Raw genomic sequence first — 24342 nt, forward strand, 5'->3', positions numbered from 1 at the left:
GGGACAGCAGAGAGAGCACTTGCTCCTCTCAGACTCAGAATGGCGCATTACTGAATCCCAAGGCCTTGGCCCACGTTGTACAACACTCATGTCACGACCCTATAGGCCTAGCCTCCTTTGACAAAACAGGAAATGGAGGCTCAAGGAAGGGTTGCCTGGGGTCTTGCACTTAGCCAGGACCAAGAAAACCCACCCAGCTCCAAGCTAACATTCCTTCAGAAGCCTGCATGGAGGGGGGGGAGGAGGGAGAGGGGACCTGACCAGCCCTGGAACCCAGCCAGGTTCCAATGTGCTTCCAATGTGAAGACAGTTGGGGCCCAGGGCCAAGGTGAGCCTTGTAGACTCAGGGTCTGTCTGGGTGCCACAGGTACCTCAGTAACCCTGAAGCCCAGGTGCCACCTTCAGGCCCGTGGTTCAGTGGGCATCTCTCCAACCTCCAGCTGCAAACAGACCTGAGCCTGGGACATCTCAGAACCTTTCAGAACCCTTCAAAGGAGAACCTAGAAACTGCTTACCCTGGGTACTGGTGAGGGGCTGGGTGCTGGGTGCTGGTGAGGGGCTGGGTGCTAGTGAGGGGCTGGGTGCTGGGTGCTGGTGAGGGGCTGGGTGCTGGGTGCTGGTGAGGGGCTGGGTGCTGGTGAGGGGCTGGGTGCTGGGTGCTGGTGAGGGGCTGGGTGCTGGGTGCTGGTGAGGGGCTGGGTGCTGGGTGCTGGTGAGGGGCTGGGTGCTGGGTGCTGGTGAGGGGCTGGGTGCTGGGTGCTGGTGAGGGGCTGGGTGCTGGTGAGGGGCTGGGTGGTGTTTCTGTTGAGCATTACCAGGCTCAGCCTTGCAGTGAAGATCCCCCCGAGGCCTTACAGCAAGCAATGCCTTTTCTTTGTTCGAATGAATTTTATTTTTTAGTAGACAGAGTCTACCTGACTTGAAAATTACTATATAAACCAAGCCAGCCTCAAACTCAAAGATCTGCCTGCCTTTGCCTCCCATGTACTGGGATTAAAGGAATGCACCATATCGCACCCTGCATTTTTATTTTTTATTTCATGTTTTTATTGGCTCAAATCATTACAAAGGTCCCCAAGAAGGCCTTCGTAGAGGGTAAGGGCGCGGAGAGGCAGGAGCGCAGTGCCGTCCCCTGCCTTGTATCCCCACGATATGTATGGAATAGGGTCACAGACCCCTTCACTAATGGTACAAAACTTAGAGAGCTCCCTCACCTTCACACTGGCAATCGGATGCTCTCCTGCCCCACCTAAGCCCAGGTCCTCTGTGACCAAGTCTAAGATGCCCAGTGAGGCATGCAGACAGTCTCCGCCACAAGTCATCAGAGGAAGACAGTCCCGGCTCCTTCAGTCTGGGAAACCCCTGAGTCCAGGTACTGAACCCCACAACTGCTCAGGACCCTGTTCCTGGGCAGCATGGCCTAGTGGAATACGACAGCCAGGGAATGAGGTGCCACCTCTGCTTATCACAAAGTCCTTCATGAGCAGCAGGAAAGCCAAACAGTTCCACTTTCTGGCTCGGGAGGCAGTGGACAGAACCCTGGCCCGCAGGGTGGCGCGGGAGCATGCTCAAGCTCGGGTCCCCAGCTCTCCAACGCGCTGCCGCAGGTGAAAGGCAAATTCAAACATGGTGGCCCCAAGGCTCTGGTGGATAAGGTACCGAGGCAGGCGGCCCTGGGAAAGGCAAGAGAAAGGCACATCACAGCTCGCCTTCAGCAGGGTCTCTTAGTTAGTAGAGGTATTCTGGGATCTGCCTGGCTCCCCTCCCCCCTTATTCCTGGAGGGAGGAACATGTTGTATGCAGGCCTTGGCACTAGCCACATAAAAAGACTGGCAGCCATCCATCCCTCCTGGAGCCTTAGGAATCAGAGTGAGAAAGGGGGTTGGGGGGGTCACGTGTCTCCCACAATTCAAGGCTAGAAGGCCAGCTGGACCTTGCTACCAATCCAGTCTAGGAGACTAAAGTTGGGGGGTCCGTGAGGAAAGCAAAGAGGAGCCATGTTTACACAGCAACCAGACTCCATTCCCCAGCCACGCTGCTTCCTGCCATGACCTCACCTTAAGATCTGTGTTAAGAATCCAGACGAAGGTGCAGACCCGGGGGTTGTTGGCTGACTTGAGCACAATGAAGCCTCCGGGGCCGTTCTCCCCTCTAAGGAGAGAAATGCACAGGGGAGGCCTGCTGAACCAAGCAAGTCCCTGGCCGTCCTCACCGCCACTCTTGGCCCAGCTGGACTGTGGTGAAAGGGGCAACTACCTCCCCGCCCGAGTCTGGCCCAGAGCCAGCCAGGGGCTGCAGGACCTGCCCTCTACACCCACTCGACCTGCCTACCTCAGCCTGATGGCACTCACACTCGCCCCACAGTGGCAGGGAGTTCACCTCCAACCAGCCCTTATCTGCTTGGTACGGACATGTCCAGTAAGCCATAACTGGGAGACTGTGGTCACTTTCCATCACCCGCATCCAGCATCATGGCCTCCAGAACAGGGCGTCTTTTCAGGAGGCAGCAGGCCCACCCTGTTCACCTCCCATGGCCTTTCTGCTGAGCACGCTTAAGCCACAGATAAAGAGGTGACACAAAGGACACAGCCTGCCAACCCCCTGGCAAGGCCAGGCCACTGCAGCCAAGGCAGAGAGCCCTAATCTCAACTTCTTGACAAGTCCCTACCTCTTGGGGACATAAGATCTACCTGGCATCCCAGCACTGCAGCCTCGACCAGCCAGGAGGAATGCTAGGGTCCCCTCCCACCTTCCACAAGCAAAAGAGCCTAAATTCCACTCCCCCTCCATCCACACAGGCGAGGCAGTGAGAACGGGGAGGGAGAAGGTGAACTACCTTGATTGAACCCCAGAACTCAGAACCCAGCGCCACAGCCACTCCCCAGCCCGTTCCTAGGGCTACCCCAGCAAGCTGCCCATCCACACACCCCCTCCAGCCTTGGGGGATGGTGGCAAAGTGCCAGGAATTAGCAGGGTTAGGCTGGGATGGACAAGGCCTGGTAAGCAGGGACTAGAACAGGACTTCAGCCTCAGTGTTGGGGCCAGAGGGGAGTTGTTCAGCTGTACAGACTGTACCCGGAGTTGTTTACAGCTTTAGGGAGGCCAGACTCACCTGACATATTTGTGCGTGGGGGGCTTGGAGCAGTGTGTGGTGGCAATGCCAGATGACAGGTATCGGTCTCTGCGCCGCTCAATACGTCGGACATTCACAAAGTCCCTAGGGGTAAGGCAGGTTAGAACAGGTGTCCTGAGTATGGGAGGTGTGGCCGAGAGGAGAGGACCTGGGTGCTCACCTGGGGGACACAACGCCACCTGCAGCTCCGGATGACACATCATAGGAGACAAGGGTGTTGTCCTCTACCCGCTGTAGGATCTAAAGACCAACCAGGGAGACCTGAGGTACAGGGGAAGCCCTGCAATGCCCCAGCACCTCTGGAACTCCTGACTAGTCTCCTCCCAGCTGGGGACACTGTACTAAGAGCCACTGCTCCCTGCAGGCCCAGGCTGGGTACAAGGTAAGCACACTGAGCCTTCTTGCCTCTTGGGGCAACCACAGCAGCACCTACTTTATAAGTAGAAACTAGAGACACTACAGAGCCTCTGGAGGGAAACCATTACAGGAAGGCATGATTGGGCCTGACCCACAGGTGAAGAGGTGGCAGGCGAGACCTGGGTGGCTCACCTGGCAGGCAGTCACCGTCTTGTTCCACAGCACCATCCTCTCGGGCTGCAGGATCACTTCCTGATACACCAGCTCAGCAGGACAGGGCAGGAAGGTCTGTGGGAGGGGGTCACGGCTGAGGGAGGCCAGAAGAGAGACCTCCTCTGGTGGGGAGACTGGGCAGGAGCCCTTCAGACGGAGCACCTGTCTCTGGGGTCTCCTTCCCCACTCACCTTCAAGATGAAGGTCTTGCCATGGAAGGGAACTTCAATGGTGTACACAGTGTCCCCATACTCCTGTGGCAAGGACAGAGGGGGATGGGGAGGAGGGTGGAGGACACCGGAGGGCAAGCTCCCGAGTCTAGGGACATCTTCGCAGCATTTAGAACAGGGTTGTTCTGGCAAGCGGGGGCACGTGCAGAGACCAGCTCTGCGCTCACGTTGAAAGGCAGGAGCTCTCAGCTGTGACTGCAGCCGTGAGAAACCAGACCCGCAGCTCCAGGCTGCCAAGGGCTGCCAGAGGAACTGGCCAGCAAGGACCCGGGCATGTGTCCCTGCTTCCCTGGCTCCCTGCAATCTCGTTTAGATAATGTTGTTTTGATCATGAACCAAAATACCACACACAGGACAGAGGTTGGCTTCCCCTCAAAACCTGAATCCCAGGGAGCCAAACACCAGGGAGGTGAGGCCTGGGCTGTGGAAAATGGGGAGACAGAGACCAGTCCAGCTTGGCCTCCTGCTGAATGGCTGACCCCAGGCTCTAGCTAGCTCCAATTCTGTACCCCACCACCTCCCTGGGGCAGGGAGAGGGTTCTAGTTTCCTCAGTCCTACCAACACAGCTAAGCCAGGTTGGGCGGGGGCTCCTTACGTTACTCCTCTCGAATTTCCAGTTCTCCTCCTGGGCCAAGATCTGATCCACCACCTCAGTAGCTTCCTTTCCCTGCCGGATGTACTCCCGCTCCTGGGCAGGGGGGCAGAAGGAGGTCAGCGGGGACCTGTGCTCTCTTTGCTCCAAGCCTGTTCTTTCTGCACACATTCCACAACCCTTCTCGAGACCAGCCCAGCCGCATGTGGGGTCCAGGTTGTTGTCCCTGGCCCTGCATGCTTTCTGTTGCCTGCTGTTCCTGAGTTCTCCAAGCATGGGGCAGGTCAGCGGGCCTGAGCAGCCAGTGGCAGGGCAGATACTCCAATAGAGAGTCCCTAGCTTGCATTCAGGCCAAGGTCTACCTTCTGTGAGTGAGCCCAGCACTGACCCATTCCAAGGGGAGGGTAGAGGAGGGCAGAGAAACACCTGGGCAGAGAAACTTTTCTTCCCGGTGACTTCCTCATCTGATTCATTGTCAGACCCTGTTGAAAACAAGAACGGATGACAAGGGGTGGGGAGCGAGAGTAGGAGGTGGTGGGGTTCACAGATGAGTGCAAGAATGTGGGGGCTGAGCGTGTGGGAGAGGGTTGCTGGCTTTCCCCAGGGAGCCTGAGAAGGAACAGAAAGAACAGACCCAGCCTACCTGGCTCCCCACACAGCTCCTCCCTGAAGGCAGCTCCCTACCCAGCAGCACTCACCTGCAAAGGATTCTGGGGGAGAGTAGAACTGGCCCTCAGACAAAGCACCGGAGAACAGCAGGGGTCCACGGGCAACTGCAGCCTGGGCAGCAAGATACCCTGGCAAAGGAGACATGGGCAGCCGTTATCCCAGACCAAGAGTTCCACCTTGGGCTCAGAGAGGCTGATAACGTGGGGAATGGCTCAGGCTAAGGCATTTCTCTGAGCTGAGAGGGCCCTCTGAGAACCCAGGTCACCCAGGCTCTAACCCTGAGACTCACATCTCTCCTCTTCAGCCTCCTGGGGTAAGACTTTGAAATCAAGGAACCAGGTCTCCAGCCAGGCCAGGACGAAAGAGACAATGGGGAGCAGGTACCCGAATGCCCCTTTGCTGAGCAACTAAGACAGAAGGAGAATACTGAATTCCATGGCAAGGGTTACCCCAAACCTAGAGCCCTCCCAGGAGGCCACCAGCTCTGGCTAGCCAGACGAGATAGACCCTATTCCTGGTGCCAGCTGTTAGGGACGAGTCTAAGATGAATTATGTCTGTGGCAGGAAAGAGTGATTCTGGCTAGATGGTGTAGCTCAGATCACAGGGGGCTTGCCTAACATGTGCAAAGCTCTGGGTTCCATCCCCGGCACGTTATAAATCAGCACAGTGGCCCAGGCTTGTAACCCCAGACTGGGGTGGGGAGCGAGCAACAGCAGTTCATGGTTATCAGCATATGAAAGCCTGGTTTAATGAAAAAGAGAGCCATGTGTGGTGGTGCCATTGGGAGGCAGAGGCAGGAAGACCTCTGTGAGTTAGAGGCCAGCCTGTCTACACAGTAAGTTCTAGGCCAGCCAAGGGCTACAGTCCCCGTCTCCAAATATAGGTATAGGCGTAGGTGTAAGTGTAGGTATAGATTAGGTAGAGGTATAGATATAGAATTATTGACCCTTAGGGTGACAGGGGTATAAATTAGGGAAGCCAGTAAGGATGACTCATTGCAAATAATGAGAGAAGATTCCCTTCTGTCCGACATAGCAGGGGCAGACTCCCCACACCCTTCAGAAGAGAAGCCCACCCTCGGGCTGGATGCCCATCAGACCAGCTGGACCCTGAGCCACTGACCTCAGAAAGGATGACCTTGACAATGAGGAATGCACTGGACACCAGTGTGGTAACCTGCCGGGCAAAAAGTGGGGGAGGAGGGAAGGCGGAGGCTGGGGAGAGCATCCTCTGCACGCACCCTCACACCAGCCCTGACCAGGGAAGGCCTCGGAGCTGCCGCAGATGGCACCTTACCGCAATCACCCACCAGTGCTGGAGCCGGAGCACAGCATAGCCCAGGAGCAGCCCAGAGAAGCGGAAGAAAGCCAGAACCTGGTGTGGAGAGGGGAGAACATCAGAGGCTGGCTGGCTTCCCCAGCCCTACCGCAGGGGGCTCCCTGCCACTCCTGACTCCCACATGGGTAACCTCACGTCGGGTGAGGGCAGGGCTCAGTGTTTCCTTGGCAGAAACTGTGTGTAAACTGCTGCAAAGTCTTTATCTCCTGCCCCTACCTTGGGCTCTCTGAAGGTGGGCCCACTTGGGAGCTTTGTGAAGACTGAGGGCTGCCAGAGGATGAGCTGATTGCCCCCCCCCTCCCGCCAAGAACAGATGTGGGATAGAGAAGGAAAACCCAGGAAGGTGCTCTGCTGCGCTTGCTGGGAGCTCACTCACAAAGATGTCGAAGAACGAGCTCTGGAAGCTGTAGTGGATCACCTCCTGCTCCAAGTTCTTCCGGATGCCAGTGTTGGTCTGCAGAGGAAGACAGGAAGGGTACTGAGGGCAGGCGTAACTGAAGGATGCCCCTCCTCCAGCCACAGAGGAGCCCCTGCCAAGGGCATCCATCCGGAGCAGAGTCAGAAATGACAAGCCGCCACCAAGAGGGCTCACAAAGCAACAAGGGAACTGGGCCAGCAGCCCAAGACCTCAGACACTAGTCTGGTTCCCCAAGGTCCCAGGCAGCCCGCAAAGGCCAGACCAAAGTCAAGTATACTGTCCAGGAGGGTCCAGGCCCAGAGGCTTGTGGGCTGTGCAGGGGAGATGGCAGGCCCGGGCAGAGCTGGTTCATGGATCCCGGAGACTGCCTGTTCTATAATTTCATTTCTCTCCCCACACTCTGGTTCTCCATCTTGCCAGCCACCATCCGAGTGGGACGAGGGGGGCAGGGTGGATAGTGGTGTCAGACAGAGCCCCAGGTGGCAAATCAATCAATTAGGTTTGAGCCTAATGAGTGAGATCCATCACAGCCCTGCTGCTGAGCCTCACACGGGAGCCTCGCACAAGGGGCCGGGCCGGCATGAAAAGTCAGCCTGCACTGCTTGCTGTGTCCCTGCCCAGCCTGACATAAGACACTTAACACCTTAGCTCAGACGCCAATGTCCAGGGATTGGAGAGACAAGGGAGTCTGGACAGAGTCCAAGAACCAGATTGTATCTCAACTCCTCAGAGGGGAATGGAGATCGCAGCCCCTGGAGAAAGGGGAGGATTTTGGTAATGGAGCCCCAAAAGACCCTTTGACAATCAGCTAGACTTGGGGCTTCCTGCTCTGGCAGGTCATCTGGATTTCGGAGTGATTTCTTGGAGGAGTTTCTTTGATATGGGGTCTCCTTTAGTCCAAGCTGGATTCTAGCTCACTATGTAGGCAAGGGTAACTTTGAAATCCTAGTCTTCCTGCCTCTACCTCCCAAATACTAGCATTACAGATGTGTGTCACACCCGGCTTGGGGCCACATGTCAAAAGCTCAGGCCACTGAGCTTGGATCTTGGGGTGAGCCTGTACTAGAAACCTTTAAAAGCTCCTAACTGGGACAAACGAGATTGCTCTGTTAGTAAAGGTTCTTGCTGCCAGGGGATGCAAACGAACCTCACTATCTACACTTCACCCAACTCATAAGGAGATGGAAAAAGAAAACTGACTCTCTAAGGCATGTGCTCCCCATCACACATACACACACGCATACACACACATACACACATATAATACACACACATATACACATACATATACACATACATACATACACACACATATATACACACACACACATATATATACACACACATACACACATGCATGCACACACCACACACACATATTCTCTTTCTCTCTCTTCTCTTCTCTTCTCTTCTCTTCTCTTCTCTTCTCTTCTCTTCTCTTCTCTTCTCTCTCTCTCTCTCTCGTTCTCTCTCTCTCTCTCTCTCTCTCTCTCTCTCTCTCTTTCTTCCTCTCCTCTCCTCTCCCCAAAATAAGAAAATAAAACAAAACGGCTGAAATTATAACATTTTCAGCCAGGGCTATGCACGCACCCTGTCATCCTTTGTCTGCCAAGTGGGATGTCACACTGACTCTGCTAGGAGTTAAACCCAGTGCTCTGAGACTCTTCCTCCGGAAGGCAGTTTGTTTGTGGGCTATGTTCTATCACTTTGCACGAACTCTCAGGGATGCATGATGACTTCTGAGCAATCACGGCTGTCAGCCAAAGAATTTCAAAAGCAAAATTATCAACATTCCCCACGTCTTCTCTGCTTATAAAATATGTATTCAGTTAGGGGTGTGGGTGAGATGCAGGGTGGCTCCGATGCTAGTCAGGACCTTCAAAAGGAAGACACCATAGGGCCTTGGGAGCTCAGACGTTTACCAGTAAGATGACCCAATGCCCTCTTCACTGGTGCCTGCAGCACCCCAAGGGTACTAGTTCATCTCGGATACGCACGGGTGCTCACCCACCCTCAGAGCCCTTCCTCGCTGCTCCAGCTCATGACCAGAGCCAAATTTACTTCTTGTCCAGCTTGCTGTTAACTAACCCCTTTCCCAAACTATTCATTGATATCAAGAAAGGCCAAGCTTGGGACCTGGAAGAAGGCCCTTTGACTCTGATGGGGGGCACTGAGGACTGAGATCCCACAGTTAACAGAGAGAACACTGAGGCAGACCCAGGTCTGGGACATCCTGCTCGGGGGCCCTGACTTTGTGAGTGCTGAGGCTCGGGCAGATCAGGCCCATGGGTGTGGATGCTGAGCTGTGAGATAGCTTCATCTCTAAGCCATCGGGCAGCAGTCCCCAAAACCACAGCCACCAACCAAGAACTGAAGTTTTGCCCCATGTTTTTTATTTGAGCTTAGCCCCTGGGACACAGAAGGGCCCCAAAACATGTTTGCTGCATAAATGGATGAGCCAGAGAGCAAAGTAAGAAAGAAGGCAAAAATGTTCCCATCCCGGCCATAGGTGCTTCTCCTCCTGTTTGCAGAGTCCCCCACTAGGGGGCAGTATGGTGCACAGGCTAAAAGCTCAGCTTAGGAGCTAGAGATCTGTTCAACTAGGCTTCTTCAGGTTCTTGGGAGCCCAGGACAAATAACAACCCCTGGCCCCCTACCCTTAGACCCTGTTAACTCTCTTTATGTGGAAGGTAAATACAACCATTCTCACTTCCCATTCTTCATCAACCCAGATAATCAAGCCCATGGGTAAGGCACCCCTCCCATGTGGCAAGTGGGTGAACTAAGAACCCGCTTCCCCCACAACATGGATCCCCACTCACATTTAGCTCTATGATCCAGAGAAGGGAGATGAAGAGCAGGTCGAAGGTGACGAAGAGGCAGAAGGTGCGGCGGACGTCAGAGATGGCCCTGCGCTTCTCCAGAGGTGGCGGGATGAAGTGTGAGGAGAGGCTCTGGCTGTGGGACAGTGAGGTGCCCAGGGAGGCCAGGGCCGGCAAACTGCGCTCCAAGTCACAGGCCAGATCACCAGGTCGCTTGCTCATCCTGGTGGGCCCCCACGTTGAAGTGGAGACAATGGGGCCTCAGCGGCAGGGCTGGGGGGAAGAGAGAAGTGGCTGTCAGGGTCCCAGGAATGTCATCACCCCCCAGGTACCCCTGCCCTACACCAAGGCCCACAGCTCTGTGTAAGTCCCCCATGCACCAGGCTTCACTAGCTGGCAAGACTTGAGTGCACACACACACACACACCACCTGCTCTGTCTTGCAGCTTGTAGGTTCTGGGATCCCCAAGCAGGGGGGCACTTACTGGCTTCTGAATCTTGGGAACGCAGTCTGTCCTGCACAGACTGAGGCTAGCCTCGGGTCCTGTCAACAGCCTTCGTCCTGCCTCCGCCCCCACCCCCAGGAGAAGAGGGCCCCAGGCTCTGTTCATTGTTTTCAAAGCACAAAGCAAATTCCCTCCCAGCAGCCAGCCAGCCCCTCCACCCCTAATCCATGGCAACTGGGAGGGGCTCTAGAGCAGTGTCTTGGTGTGCTGGGATGACGGACAGCTTGGCCCCTGCTCTCTAACAGTCCATCCTCGCCCCAGCTACTATCAACTCTTCCTGTTCAACAACCCCTTCTTCACAAGGCGGCTGGGGGAAGCTGCCCCAAGTGAAGCTGCTCCAAGGCAGGAACCTGACATCTCCCCACCTCCTACCCTCCCTCAGCTCCCCCAAGTCCCAGCAGAGGGGTGAGGCAGGGCCGGCATTCTGCCAACTTCTTCTAGCTGGGCAGCCCCCTGGTCCTGACTTAGCACAGACACTTGGGTCTTCAGTCAGGTCCCTCTATCCCACTGGATGGTGTCAAGGGTAGGCATAGGGCTTTGACTGACTTGGTCACTGATGTCGCCCATGAGCCTGGCACCTCGTGTGGCACACAGCAGGTGTTCTGTAACAGACTATTGGATACGTGAATACCCCAGCAGGTCTCTTGGCCCTCGGTTCCATGAGGCACAGCAGAGAGAAATGGGACAAAGCCTGCCACTGCCAAGGCTAACCAACCCACTGTTGCTGCCCAGTGTCCACGTGGCCAAGGCTAACCCACTGTTGTTGCCCAAGGAGGACAGGATGGATCTCCACACAGGTGAGACAGCCAAGGCTCTAGGGCGAGGGGACTGATCTAGCCCTGAGCATCCTGTGCAACTGTGGGACTCTAGTAGACTACAAAGGCAAAGTGAGCCTGAGGGTCCCATGTCCTATGCCTAGGGCCCCTGCTGCACCAATCTGCTGAGTTACATGGGACACCGACCCCTGGACCCCTGCGTGAGAGAAAGGAAGGCCAAAGACTGGCCAGTTCCAGCATGCATTAACACAGCATCTTGGCAGTTGGTGGGGGTGGGGAGGTAGCTAGTGAAGGGGAGTCTTAGACTCCTGTCCCTGATTCGCAGAGAGGATGGAGCACCCTCCTTTCTGATCTGTTGATGTTGATCTGTAAAACTTCTTTTTTTTCCTTTCTTTCTGAGCTGAAGACCAAACCCAGGGCCTTGCACTTGATAGGTAAGCCCTCTACCACTGAGCTAAATCCCCAACCCCTGTAAAACTTTTCTGTCTGCCACCTTTTGGGTCCTTAACCTACCAAGTCCTAAAGGGACCTGGTTTGTGGCCAGTGGACAGTCCATCCCTCTGCCTCTGAGTGAATCCCACAAATAGAGGCAGACAGAATATTCTCAGTAGAGAACCCAAAGCCACCTCCCAGATCCAAGGACAGCCCTGTACATGACCCCCTAGAGTGCACTGGGGGTGGGGTGGGGGGTAGCTGGGTCGGCTCCAGAAGATGGAGCCACCAGCAGAGGGCATGTGACAGGCCAGGGGCAATGGGACTCTCCACATCGCTAGCAGCTTGAGGTCAGACAACAGACGCAGAACATCCATCCCTCACTGTGACAAGCCCCAGCTCCAGGGCTGGTGACATTTCTTGTGTCCTCCCTCCATCTCCTCCAGTCTCTTTCTTGACTGCATTTCAGAGTGGCTTAGAATTCACTTTTATTTTTCTCTCTTTTTTTCTCTCTCTCCCAGATGCTTTTGCTTGCCTCTTTGTTTGAAGTCAGGGTCTCGTGGAGCCTAGGCCTATGGAGCCAAGGACAGTCTTGAACTTCTGATCTTCCTGCCACCTTCTGAGAGCTGGGAACTGAACCCAGGGTTTAGCGCATGCTGGAGAAAAAAACCACTCTGCCAGCTGAGCTGTACCCTCAGTGCAGCTTGTATGAAAGAGAAATCTGAGCTGTGCAGGGTGATGTGTGCCTATAATCCAACAGGAAAGTTGTTAAGTTCAAGGCCAGCCTGGGAAACTTATTGAGATCCAGCCTCCCCCTCATCTGCTTCACAAAAACCCAAGCCCAGAACAACTCTCTATAGGAATCTGGGGTGTGGATGCAGCCCAGAAATAGAACCCCTGACTAGCATGTGCAAGAACCCCCGAGTTCAACCCCCAGCAACACAAGGAAGGAAAGAGAAAAAAAGAAAACAAAACAAACAAGTTTTAAAAAAATAGAACGCTCATGCCCTCCCCTGCCTCCAGAGTCTAGAAGTCTGAAATCGAGGTGCCAGCAGGGCCGTCTGCAGTGCTTGGCTCCCAAGCTTCTGGTGGTGCACAGCAATCTGTCATTCCTTGGCTCTACAACTCCGCCCGTCTCTGCCACACTCTTCACAAAGCACTCTCCCTGGCTCTGTCATCTTAGAAGGACACTAGTCACACAGAATCAGTCTTTTTAGATTAGGACCTACTGGCTCCTGGGCGATGGCATCTCATCTGTGATGGCCCTGGTTCTAGATAAAGCCACACCCTGAAGCACAGGTGTGTTAGGATGCCAACACAATCTATGACCATACCCTGTTTTTAAAATTATTACTGTAATGTGTATGCGTGTTCTGCCTGCATACATGGCTGTGTCTCACATGAGTAGAGCCCACGGAGGCCAGAAGAGGGTGTCAGACCCCTTGGAACTGAGGTCGTGAGCTGCCATGTGGATTCTGGGAATTGAACTCAGGTCCTCTTTTCTTTTTTAAAGACAGTGCCTCACTATGTAGCTTTGGCTGCCTTGGATTTTACTATGTTGGCCAGGCTGGCCTTGAACTCACAGAGACCTCCTGCCTCTCCTTCCAAGTGCTGGTATAAAGATGTGCTCCACTACCCTTGCCATGAACCCGGGTCCTCTAGAAGAGGAGACAATGCTTTTCGCAACTGAGACATCTCTCAGCTTATTAATTCTTTTGGGTGTGCATGCCTGCATGTTCATGGGGACACATGTGTCATAGCATGTCTGCAAGGTCAAAGAATAACTAGTGGGAGTTGGTTCTCTCCTCTTACCATATGAGGACCCTAGTGATTGAACTCAGGTCCTCAGGCTTGGCAGCAAGCTCTTTTAACAACTGAGCCAGCTCATCAGCCCTATTTTATTTTTAGAGACAGGGGTTTGTGTACCTAAGAACTTGCCTTGAACTATGCATGTAGCTAAGGATGCCTTTGAATTTCTGATCCTCATGCCTTCACCGGCTAGATTAGGTGGTGCACACCACCACGCATGCATTTGGTGATGGGGGTTGAATGCACTCTAGGCAAGCACCCTGCAGCTACAACCGGTCACATCCATCTTTATAAAGGAGCGCATCTGTTTATAGAACTGACTGGTACTTTTTATTTGTTTGTTTTACTTTTGTTTTTATTTTTCAAGACAAGGTTTCTCTGTATAGTCCTGATTGTTCTGGGACTTGATCTGTAAACTACGTGGGTCTCGAACTCAGAGATCTGCCTGCCTCTACCTCCCAAGTACTGCCCGGTGGTTTGGTTTTTTGGGTTTTGTTTTTAAGACTAGATCTCCCTCCATAGGCCAGGCTCAAAATCCACTCCTGCCTCCTGAGAGCTGGGATTAACAGTCAAGTTACCAGAGGTGCCTTGGCACTCTATTTATATACCTCCCCCCCACCACTCTGTACTGGGGATCGGCACGGGGCCCTGCATGTGTGGCCAGCACTGTGTTGCTGAACTACATCCCCAGCCCTAGCTGCAGGTGACAGATGAACAAACGTTTCTTTTTTTTTTTTTTTTGATTTTTAATATTTTTCTTACATATTTTCGAACAAACGTTTCTATTTGTAATGACCAGAGACACAACACTGAATGCCGTGTATGCGTATGCATTCAGGTTGTCGGGAGTGTACCTTCCAGACAGATTCCCTAGAAGCAGGACTTCTGGGTCATCCCTCATTCGTGGTTGAGTTAGGCACTGCCAGATTCCCTCAGCAGTTGGCATTCCTAGCAGTAACGCATGAGAACACCTGTTTGCTCACAGCCCACAGGAAATCCTGTCACCCATGTCTGTCTGGACCTTCATCTAGTCCTCTCCCTCTCCAGAGCTGCTCTCAGCACCTCTAACCAACTCTGTGCCTCTTCCCTTCCTTTTCCAATCTCACTTCTAAGCACTGTGGCTTCTTCACTCGGTCCGTTCCTCTATCTGTCTATCTTTGTCCCTGGCTTGCCTGTCCCTCCCTGGGCACAGGGCTCGGGTGGCAGCAGCTTTGGTGTGAGACATGCTTGGAGCAGCAACCACCCTGACGCTCACACCCAGACGCCCTTGTGGTGGCTGAGAACAGAGGTGCTGGGGGGGCTGGGAGAGCGGAAGATGGCAGCATGTGGGAGCCATGCACTGGGGCTTAGAGAACGGCTGAGGGGAAGCTGGCCAAGAGCCACCCTCCTCAAAAGAAAAAATAGCAGCTCAAAGTCTACAGAGAGATGAAGCACTGGTGCCCAGAGGAGACCAAGGCTGATTCTGAGCCCCTATGACAAGGCCTTCTTACTAACTTCTGTTTCTAAGCAAGAGAAAATAAATAGATAGATGAAAGAATGAATGAATGAATGAATGAATGAATAAATAAAGCTTTATCTAATTTAGATTTTAAAAAGCTAAAAAAAATCAGATTTCTGGTAGTGAGGTGTACTCAGAAGTAGAGAGAGGGCTCGCTTAGCATGCACAAGTTTCTATCCTTAAGCTACAAAAACCCAAATCTAGTCTGCTGTGGGCAGCAGTTGTGGTAGAGACCCACAATCACCCTGTCCTCCAGTCCAGCACGGCCGTGGAGAACTCTTGGGACACAGTGTGACACTCAACTCACTCAGGTGGCTTCAAAAGGCTTTTGGTAGTCAGACCACCTTGACCTGGACCTGCTCCTAGGGGTCCCCAAGCACTTGTTTGGCCCAAGGGGCAGAGGCCTTCAGCCACCAGAATTACAGCCTGACGGAGGCAGAAAGGAACCCCTAGGAACAACACTCCCCACATCCCGCAGCCCACTGCCTGCTGTCACAGGCACCTTCAGAGGTGTCAGGACTGAAGAGCACACAGTCCACAGGGGATGGCTGCAGACTTTACACCTGTGTGCTTGAGGAAGCTGGGCTGCGAAGGCTTGAGAGAGTGGGAAGGAAGCAGAGGAAAGGCGTCAGAAGCTGGATGAGGAAGAAGTGGGGGTGGAGGCAGGTGTGTGCACACAGTGGGTCAGCTCCTGTGGCTCCCGAGGCACGAGGAAGGGGTCACCGCAACCTCACTTGCTCTCTTACTGGCCCCAGCTTGCAATGGGGATGCTGAGTTGAGCAATGGACTCCGAGGTAACGCACAGCTGCCTAATGCATCCAGATGCAGCACCGTAAGCCAGACAAACACGTAAGCAAAATGGAATGGACTTGAGTTCAGAGCCTGGCCCTGTGGTCTGGTCTCCTGAGACTTGGTCTCCTCAGCTCCATCATTTTAACTTTTCTCAGTACTGGAGATATAGCCCAGAGCCTCGCACACTGAGCGAGGGCTGCAGTGATGAACTATATGCAGAGCTTGTAAGCGATATTTATTTTCTTCTCTGAGACATAATCTCATATACCTCTAGTTGGACCCAAACTTACAGCGTAGCCAAGAACCAATGAGCCTTTGGTTCTCCTGCCTCTGCCTCCCAAGTGCTGACTACACATCAGTGGCACCCGTTTATGCAGCACTAGGGACTAAACTTAGTGTTCCATGTTTGCTAGGCAACCACTCTACAACGCAGCGGTGTCCTTAGCCCTAAGCTGGTTTTTCCTTCTTTAATTTTAATTATTTTCTGTATGTGATTGTTTTACTTGCATGTATGTCTATGCACCATATTCATGTCTGGTACTCTCAAAAGCTAGAAGAGGGAACTGGGTCCCTAGGAACTGGAGTTGTAGATGTTTGTAAATTTCCATGCAGGTAGATGCTAGGACTTGAACTCAGGTCTTTTTGTTTTTGTTTGTTTGTTTGTTTGTTTTTTAAAAAGATTTATTTATTTAGTATATGTAAGTACACTGTAGTTGTCTTCAGACACTCCAGAAGAGGGCGTCAGATCTCGTTACAGATGGTTGTGAGCCACCATGTGGTTGCTGGGATTTGAACTCAAGACCTGCGGAAGAGCAGTTGGTGCTCTTACCCCCTGAGCCATCTCACCAGTCCCCTTTTCTTTTTGTTTTTTTCTTTTTTTTTAAAGATTTATTTATTGATTATATGTAAGTACACTGTAGCTGTCTTCAGACACTCCAGAAGAGGGAGCCAGATCTTGTTACAGATGGTTATGAGCCACCATGTGGTTGCTGGGATTTGAACTCCGGACCTTCGGAAGAGCAGTCTGGTGCTCTTACCCACTGAGCCATCTCACCAGCCCTCTTTTTGTTTTGTTTTGTTTTGTTTTTTTTTTTGGGGGGGGGGTTGTTTTTTGTTTTTTGTTTCTCAAGACAAGGTTTCTCTGTATAGCTCTGGCTGTCCTGAAACTCACTTTTGTAGAACAAGCTGGCCTCAAACTCAGAAATCCGCCTGCCTCTGCCTCCCGAGTGCTGGGGTTAAAGGCGTGTGCCACCATGCCCGGCAAACTCAGGTCTTCTTGAAAAGCAGCCCATAGCCGGGCAGTGGTGGCACACGCCTTTAACTAACCCAGCACTTGGGAGGCAGAGGCAGGCAGATTTCTGAGATTGAGGCCAGCCTGGTCTATAGAGTAAGTTCTAGGAAGCCAGGGCTATACAGAGAAACCTTGCAGAAAGAAAGAAAGAAAGAAAGAAAGAAAGAAAGAAAGAAAGAGAGAGAGAGAGAGAGAGAGAGAGAGAGAGGGAGGGAGGGAGGGAGGGAGGGAGGGAGGGAGGGAGGGAGGGAGGGAGGGAGGGAGGGAGGGAGAAAGAAAGAAAGAGGGAGGGAGAAAGAAAGAAAGAAAGAAAGAAAGAAAGAAAGGAAGGAAGGAAGGAAGGAAGGAAGGAAGGAAAGAAAGAAAGAAAGAAAGAAAGAAAGAAAGAAAGAAAGAAAGAAAGAAAGAAAGAAAGAAAAGCAGCCCATGTTCTTAATCACTCCAGCCCCTCCTAAGATTATTTTATTATTTATATGTGTGTGTATGTGTATGTGGATACCCTTGAAGGCCAAAAGAGGGTCTGGGTTCCCAGAGCTGGAGTTACAGGCAGTTTATCTTGTCATTTTGGTTTTGTTTTTTGTTTTTCAAGACAGGGTTTCAAGCTGTGCAGCCCTGGCTGTCCTGGAACTCACTTTGTAGACCAGGCTGGCCTCGAACTCAGAAATCTGCCTGCCTCTGCCTTCTGAGATTAAAGGTGTGAGCCACTATTCCCAGTGAGCTACAGGCAGTTTTGAGCCGCCCAATACTGGGAACTGAATGAACTCCATGTCTTTAAAAGAGCAGCAAATGCTCTTAACTGATGAGCCATTTTTTCTCCAGCCTGATTTTATACACACACACACACACACACATAGTAAGAGAGCGCACACCTGAACTATACATTTAAAAGTGTTAAATTGGCAATTTTTTTGTTACATATTTTTATCACACATACTGATTGCTCACTCTCCTGCCTACTGGCTCCTCCCCAAACCCACCCAAAATTTTACAGCTTAGTTCTACAAACACTAGAGGCATTGAAATTCTTACATCACAGGGATGCTATTTGTACAAGTGTCAGAGGGGAGGGCAGGACTTGATCAGAGGCTGAGGTACAAGTTTAGCAGATAAAAGGGAAACAGAGAGCTTAGTTGTGACAGATAGGAAAAGCCACCCTGAAAGATCTGGGTTCAAAGCTGTACTATATAACCAACCTGCGCGGTGGCACAAAGCAAGCTCTGCAGCCCCTCATTCCTATCCCTGGTCATACAAAGGCTGAGTTACTCCCCCTCCAGGCATAGGTCGACCCCCACCCCACCCCTGCCAGGTTAAGGTGGGGGCAGAAGTTGGTCTGTCCTGGCTCCGTGTAGAAGATTTAAGGAGTGTGCCAGGATGGCTCTTTAGCACCAGCACCTTCCCATGCAGACGGGAGAAGCAGGTAAGACCCCAACCGTGAACCCGGCCCTTAAGTGGCAGGAGCACAGAAAGGGTTCTTATAGCTTTCTTCCCCAGGCCAGAGGCCTCAGCCACCTGCCTGCAGTTCCATATCCTGTGGACTACAGCTTCTTGCCCAAGGTAACTGTGTGCCATGGCTCCTGTGACTTCATGGCTAAGGCTCTGCTCTTGTACCTGCTGAACCCACAGACTGGGAATACTTCTCTTGACCTTAACTGCCTGGCAGTACAAACAAACAGAAGTGCCTGGCACAGTGGATTATGTAAGAATGCCAAATACTGGGCTGGAAAGATGGCTTAGCGATTAAAAGCACTGACTGCTCTTCCAGAGGTCCTGAGTTGAATTCCCAGCAACCACATAGTGGCTCACAACCATCTGTAATGGGATTCAATCTCTTCTTCTGGTGTGTCTGAAGAGAGCAACAGTGTACTCACATAAAATAAATACATAAGTAAATCTTTAAAAAAAAAAAAATTTCAAACACTTCCTAAGGACAGACAGGCAGTGCACCCCAGGAGACTCTGTGTGCCCCAAGAAATGTTAAATCTTGGGGGTTGCTATGGGGAACTTGGGGATACGTGCAGGGGAGACAGAGAAGCCAGCTGAGAAATGGGCTCCAAGCTGGGAGAAGGATCAAGCACTGGCTTCTCACTTCTCTCTGAGTCAATCCCCCTCTGCTGCAGAACGGGACAAACATCGGTACCTCCTGGCCCTGCAGAGATGCCTCAAGGAACATCCCTGATACACCTGCCTCTTCTGCAGGAAAAAAAAAAAAAAAATCCATGAATTGTCTTTGGGTCAGGACTGGGTATCGGGTCAGCCCTGGTCTGTGCCCTGCTGCAAATACACAAGCAGCAGACCCAGCTGGTCGTGGCCTGCAGTGCCACCCAGTATACAGTCTCCCTTATTCATCACACACCCTACCAGGAGATGCAAGGATAAGCCCCTGGGGAAAAGAAGGCTGAGTCCCAAAACATGTCCACTGTTTTCTTAGAGCAGAGCAAAGTTGACCCAGCCCAGGGGTCTTCCCACTGAGCTGAGACCTATTACACAAGAGACTTCACTAGCCCCCAACAAGCTCAGCAGCCACCCAGCCTTCACCTGGGGAGCCCAGGGTCCTCTCGCCATATCCAGAACACCAACAGAATTTTGGGCAGGTCCTTCCAAATCCAGCCAGTACATACCTGACCAGAGTCTACTCTTTTTTTTTTTTTTTTTTTTTTGGTTTTTCGAGACAGGGTTTCTCTGTATAGCCCTGGCTGTCCTGGAACTCACTTTGTAGACCAGGCTGGCCTCGAACTCAGAAATCCGCCTGCCTCTGCCTCCCGAGTGCTGGGATTAAAGGCGTGCGCCACCACGCCCGGCTCAGAGTCTACTCTTAACCTAACAGCCACAGGAACCCTGTAAGGTCAGACATCTCCCAAAGTCCCGATCCTCTAGTGGCTTCCAGAGCAAGCAGAGTAAAAGCCAAAGTCCCCATTATGGTCCACAGCCCACACCCAGTCCTTTGTCTCTTCCCCTTAAATTCTCCACTCCAGCCACATTGGTCCTCGCTGTCCCTGGACACACCAACTTTGTTCCAACTCCAGGACTCCTGCACTACTGTCCCCTTGCTCCAGTCTGGTTTCTGTGGAAGCAACCCTATAGAGAGAACTTTCTGGAGCCTCCTATTCAGGCTCCACCCCCCCTTAGCTGTCTTCTTGATCAAAGCACTTGTTACTCTAACACCGCTGTCTCCCTAGGTTTCCCGCCATTTTCTCTTACTGGAACTCACGCTCCACAGCCTTGCGCACTGCTGCGCAACCTGAGAGGCACTCCAGGAAACGTGAGGATGATCATTTACAGACTTCTCTCCCGGACACGTGTTGGGGATGCACAGGGCGGGCGGCGGCCCTGTGGTAATGCAAGGGGAAGGGCCTTGGATAAGGAACATTAGGAAGGAGGAGAGACCCTGGCTCTCTTCTCTAGATGTGGGGTTTAACACCTGACTCCCCTATAACTGAGGGCTGCTCTGATACGACACAACAGGCTCTCCACTTCCTCACTCCAGAACAACCTCTTCCACTGCCAGAGAGCTACTGTCACCTCTGAGGCAAAGCTTTCCTTTGCCATCTAAAGTCCTTTTGACCTCAGGACTCCTCCAGGTCAGCCCCACCTTTATCTCATCGCTAGACCTGAGTCTTGGCTGCCCAGGTCACAGTGACAAGCCACAGGTTATCTATTAAGTAAGCTGTTTTACTGAAGTGTGAATTCTGCCTGGAACTGGAGAGAGGGAACAGGTATTAGACCTGTCAGTCAGTATTAGACCTGAAATCAAAAGCCCAGGGCCACTCTTTGTTGGGCTGTATCCTTGCCCAAGTCACTGAGCCTCATACATAGTGTCCTTCTCTGTAAAGCGGAGAGCAGAGGCACCTACCTAAGGGAGCTTGAAGGGATGAGAAATTCCACCTGTGCTTACTTAATGACCGATCCCCCTACCACTCCCTGCCACACGATACAGGCCAGGGCCAGGCAGATGTAGCAGGGCTCTGTGCCCGAACCAGAGGTCCGTCTGGCCTGCGGGTTAGGAGGACCCTGCCTCAGGAAACCTATCAGGGATAGCTCTCCTGTTTGGTGACTCCTGCCCTCAGCCGAGGAATGACTGGCTTCAGGCTCCCTAACCACACACCCACAGAGGGCTTGTGAAGGTCCTCGGCCCTGGGGAAGTGGAAGTTTGAAGAGAGACAGGGCACATGGCAGCTGTGAGAAACATGACTGCAAACACAAAGTGGTTTCCATTTCCCCTTTCCTTAGGGCTAAGTAGGAAGAGGAGCGTCAGGCTAGCACAGGAACTGGCCACTCCTTCCTAGACTCAGGTCTGACCACACAGTAACTGGAGAGCCCACCACATGTGCCAGGCTTGCTCAGCCCCCGCCCCCACCCTGCCCTTCTAGGATGCCCCAAGCTCAGTGACTCCGTGACCTCTGGCCCACTCAGGGGCTGGTGAGTCAGACTCCACTCCATTCTTTAGTGATCCTGGGTCAAAACTGAGGCTGAGGAAGTCAAGTCCCCAGAGTCACTCTGGAAAGGGCTGGCCCCTCTGAGAGCTGTGAGCTCTCTCATGAAAAGGCCTGGGTGTATAGGCTCCTCCCTGGCCCAGCTCTGGCCAGACAAAAGCCTACATTTGCTGCACTCCAGCCAGAAAACATTCAGAGGAGCACACAGCTAACAAAATGGCATGCTATTCATTGTCCTGTCCACTGATGTGCCAGCTGCTCGCTTGGATGCTGGGACAGAGGCAGTGCCTGGGACATGGCTATGCATCTGAAATTAAGCTACACATCTTTAAATCTCTACTGAGTGACTTGAAACAACCTCCCCTGAGGCTCAGCTTCCTCGTCTGCAGAGAGGAGGCAAAAGGCACCAGCATTCAACAGGATGAGAGGAGCCAGCCAGCCCCGGGATTTCTGGTCTTAACCCACACTACAACCTTCCAGTGAGCCCAGGTGTGCAGGAGCTCAGCTAAGAGCAGGACACAGGAGGACCTGCAGTGTGACAAGACTCTGGCTTAGTCTATCGGGGTCACTGGGTCTAGTGAGGAAGACTGACATAAATCCATACTGGCCTGACGTGACAAGGGCTTTCAGAAATGTATACACAAGGGCCCATGTCTCCCAGAGAAAGACGCATGGGGCCTGAGCTACAGTGAGGGGGAGGGAAGCTACAGGGTGGAGGGGCCTTCGGAGGCTCAGGAGAATCACTCAGGTGGAGGGAAGGGGGATGGGCACTCATGACTGCAAAAGAACACTATCCTAGAACTCTGTAGATCAGGTTAGACCCACCTACCTCTGCCTCCCGGGTGCTGAGATTAAAAGTGTGTGCCACCAGTGTGCCAAGGTGGTTTTTGGTTTGGTTTGTTTGTTTGTTTGTTTTCCCCTGGCAGTGCTGAAAACAAAACCGCAAAGGCTGGATCTTTTCCACTTCTGAATAGTATTCCACTCAGTAGGTCCAGATCCTGTTCCCAGTGAGTCCAGGATTTCACCTTAGGACCCAGGGACAGAATGAGAAGCGAGCCACACCAAGCATTCTCAAGCAGCTGATGAAATTAAGTCATAACCAGCAAACCAGAGTGCTCTTACACAGGTAAGTTAACTAACGTGTGTTCATTAGGCACTCACAGGCCTGGTCCCTTGATGCATACACTACACAGTACTTCATTCATCCTCACAGCTATACAAGGTAGGCACATTACTATCTCCATCTTCCAAAAGAGGAAAGGAAGATACTGACTTCATCAAGGTCTCAAAACAATATCAAAACTCAAGCAGGCTGGTGCATGGGTCTATATGTCAGCTATGACACTAAGGGTGTTCAGAGGATACAGATGGGCAGGGTGGCCAGCCTTTGAGGTGGAGGTGGGCAGTGTGGAGATGGTGCTCTCTGAGCAGGACACTGAAGGATACATCAGGAGGAGGCCTAGCAGATCAGAGAGGAAAGAGGTGCTGATGTATACACGAAGAAACCTATGTGAGCCAGGCACATCTTACAGTAAACAAGCACACAGTTGTTTCCCCACAGGCAATGGGAAGCAAGCAAGTGACATAATCAGACTCGTGATCTAAAAGTCTGCAAGAGCTAGATTCTGAAGACTTGTCTGCAAGCAGTTAGGACTACAGCTGCTGGAAATGTCCAGAGACACGTCAACAAGGGTAGTGACAGAGAAGGTTCAGGGAGTTAGCTATACTGGCACCTCTGAGCAAACAGGGTAAAAGATGTTAAGGCAATTCCGGAGTTTTTCTCCTGGATAAGACAAGAGTGGAAGGATAAATTTACAGAGAAAAGATCAGCTCACGTTTGAAACCTGTGAGATCATCCCAAAGTGAAGGTATCCCATAGGCATAATTGACAGGCAGCTAATTTGGAGCCCAGGAAGGGGATGTGCTGCTATCATCAATCTGAATATTCAGTGGACGTGGACTTGATGCTACAACAGTGGATGAGGATCAGTGCACAGTGAGGCGGGTTGGGCCAGAGAGAATGTAAAGAAATTCTCCTGACCTCTTGTCAGAGAGGTAAGAGGAAAAATCGGGAAATATTGGGGAGTCAAAGGGTGGAAGTAGGTCAGGAATGAAAGCCAACAGTAGCAAGCACTTCTGAGAAGAGTTTAAAGAGCCTTCTTTCTGATATCGCTGGGAAGCTATGCGTGGATGTTTCCAACGGAAGTTGTGGGAAACAGCGGGTGGCAGAGAGGCAGCCTATTAGTATGTTTTTCCCTGAGTCTGACCCCTTCCCACACCCAATTCTGTCCCCATAATACTTAGATACCGACTCCTTGCCTCTCCTCTTACTATAAAGAAGGCTTAGGAAAGCGGCCTCAGATCTCCTCCGGACCCTCTCCGGTAAGGACCAAGACACCCCCTCCCCAGCCCTGCGCGCGCAGCAGCGAGTAGAGAGGAAGGGGGCGGAACCCGGAGCGCGAGGGGTATGGGCTGGGTCGGACCGAACCAAAGACGGACACCGGGCAGGGAAGCGGGATCTGTCGGGTAGAAACAGCTCTCGTACCACTGCCCGGTGCCTGCGACCGCCGCAGGACCCACCTGCTTCATGTCACCACGGCCCCCACTCTTCCTGCTTCAGCCGCAGTCCCGCTCCACGGCCTGGCAACTCCTCAGAGCGGAAGGAGAGCTCCCGGCAGCGCTACTTCCGCCGCTGAGCCCGTTCCCCCGAGCCCGCCCCCAAAGCCAACCCGCCCCCCGAGCCCGCCCCCAAAGCCAATCGGGATTCGTGTGACCCTGAAGCTCCGCCCCGGTCCGCCCCTCTCTCGTAGACGAGGTCCGGAAGCGAAGCCACAACCGAAGTTAGACTGTGTGAGACGGTGCAAGAAGAGCACGGGACAGAACCCCAGGGTGTCTTGGTTATTAGATCATATAGGCCTGACACTGTGGAGTGAAGGGGAACTGTGTGAGGGCCGATTTGTGAGCACAAATCCCTTGGAGAAATCCATTTTTCGTTTTTTGAGACGGTCTCAGGTTGGCCTCGAACTCAGCCTTC

The 24342-nt window shown here is 52.6% G+C and overlaps 1 protein-coding gene across 1 annotated transcript; it reads right to left on the reverse strand.

Annotated features, from left to right (window-relative positions):
* Positions 1–1019: 1019 nt before the first annotated feature.
* On the reverse strand, positions 1020–24020 carry Stard3 (StAR related lipid transfer domain containing 3). Its single transcript, XM_021175883.3, has 15 exons — positions 23889–24020; positions 9775–10047; positions 6911–6988; positions 6493–6570; positions 6319–6372; positions 5485–5602; positions 5225–5323; positions 4953–5008; positions 4530–4622; positions 3895–3957; positions 3683–3778; positions 3294–3373; positions 3113–3217; positions 2058–2151; positions 1020–1673 (listed from the first exon to the last, which is right to left on the reverse strand). Exons 2-15 carry the CDS (start codon positions 9994–9996, stop codon positions 1569–1571), a joined length of 1341 nt encoding a protein of 446 aa, XP_021031542.1. The 5' UTR covers positions 9997–10047; positions 23889–24020; the 3' UTR covers positions 1020–1568.
* Positions 24021–24342: the final 322 nt, after the last annotated feature.

The sequence above is a fragment of the Mus caroli genome, unplaced genomic scaffold (genome assembly GCF_978045245.1).
Source record: "Mus caroli unplaced genomic scaffold, Mus_caroli_1 scaffold_13, whole genome shotgun sequence".
Lineage (NCBI taxonomy): Eukaryota > Metazoa > Chordata > Mammalia > Rodentia > Muridae > Mus > Mus caroli.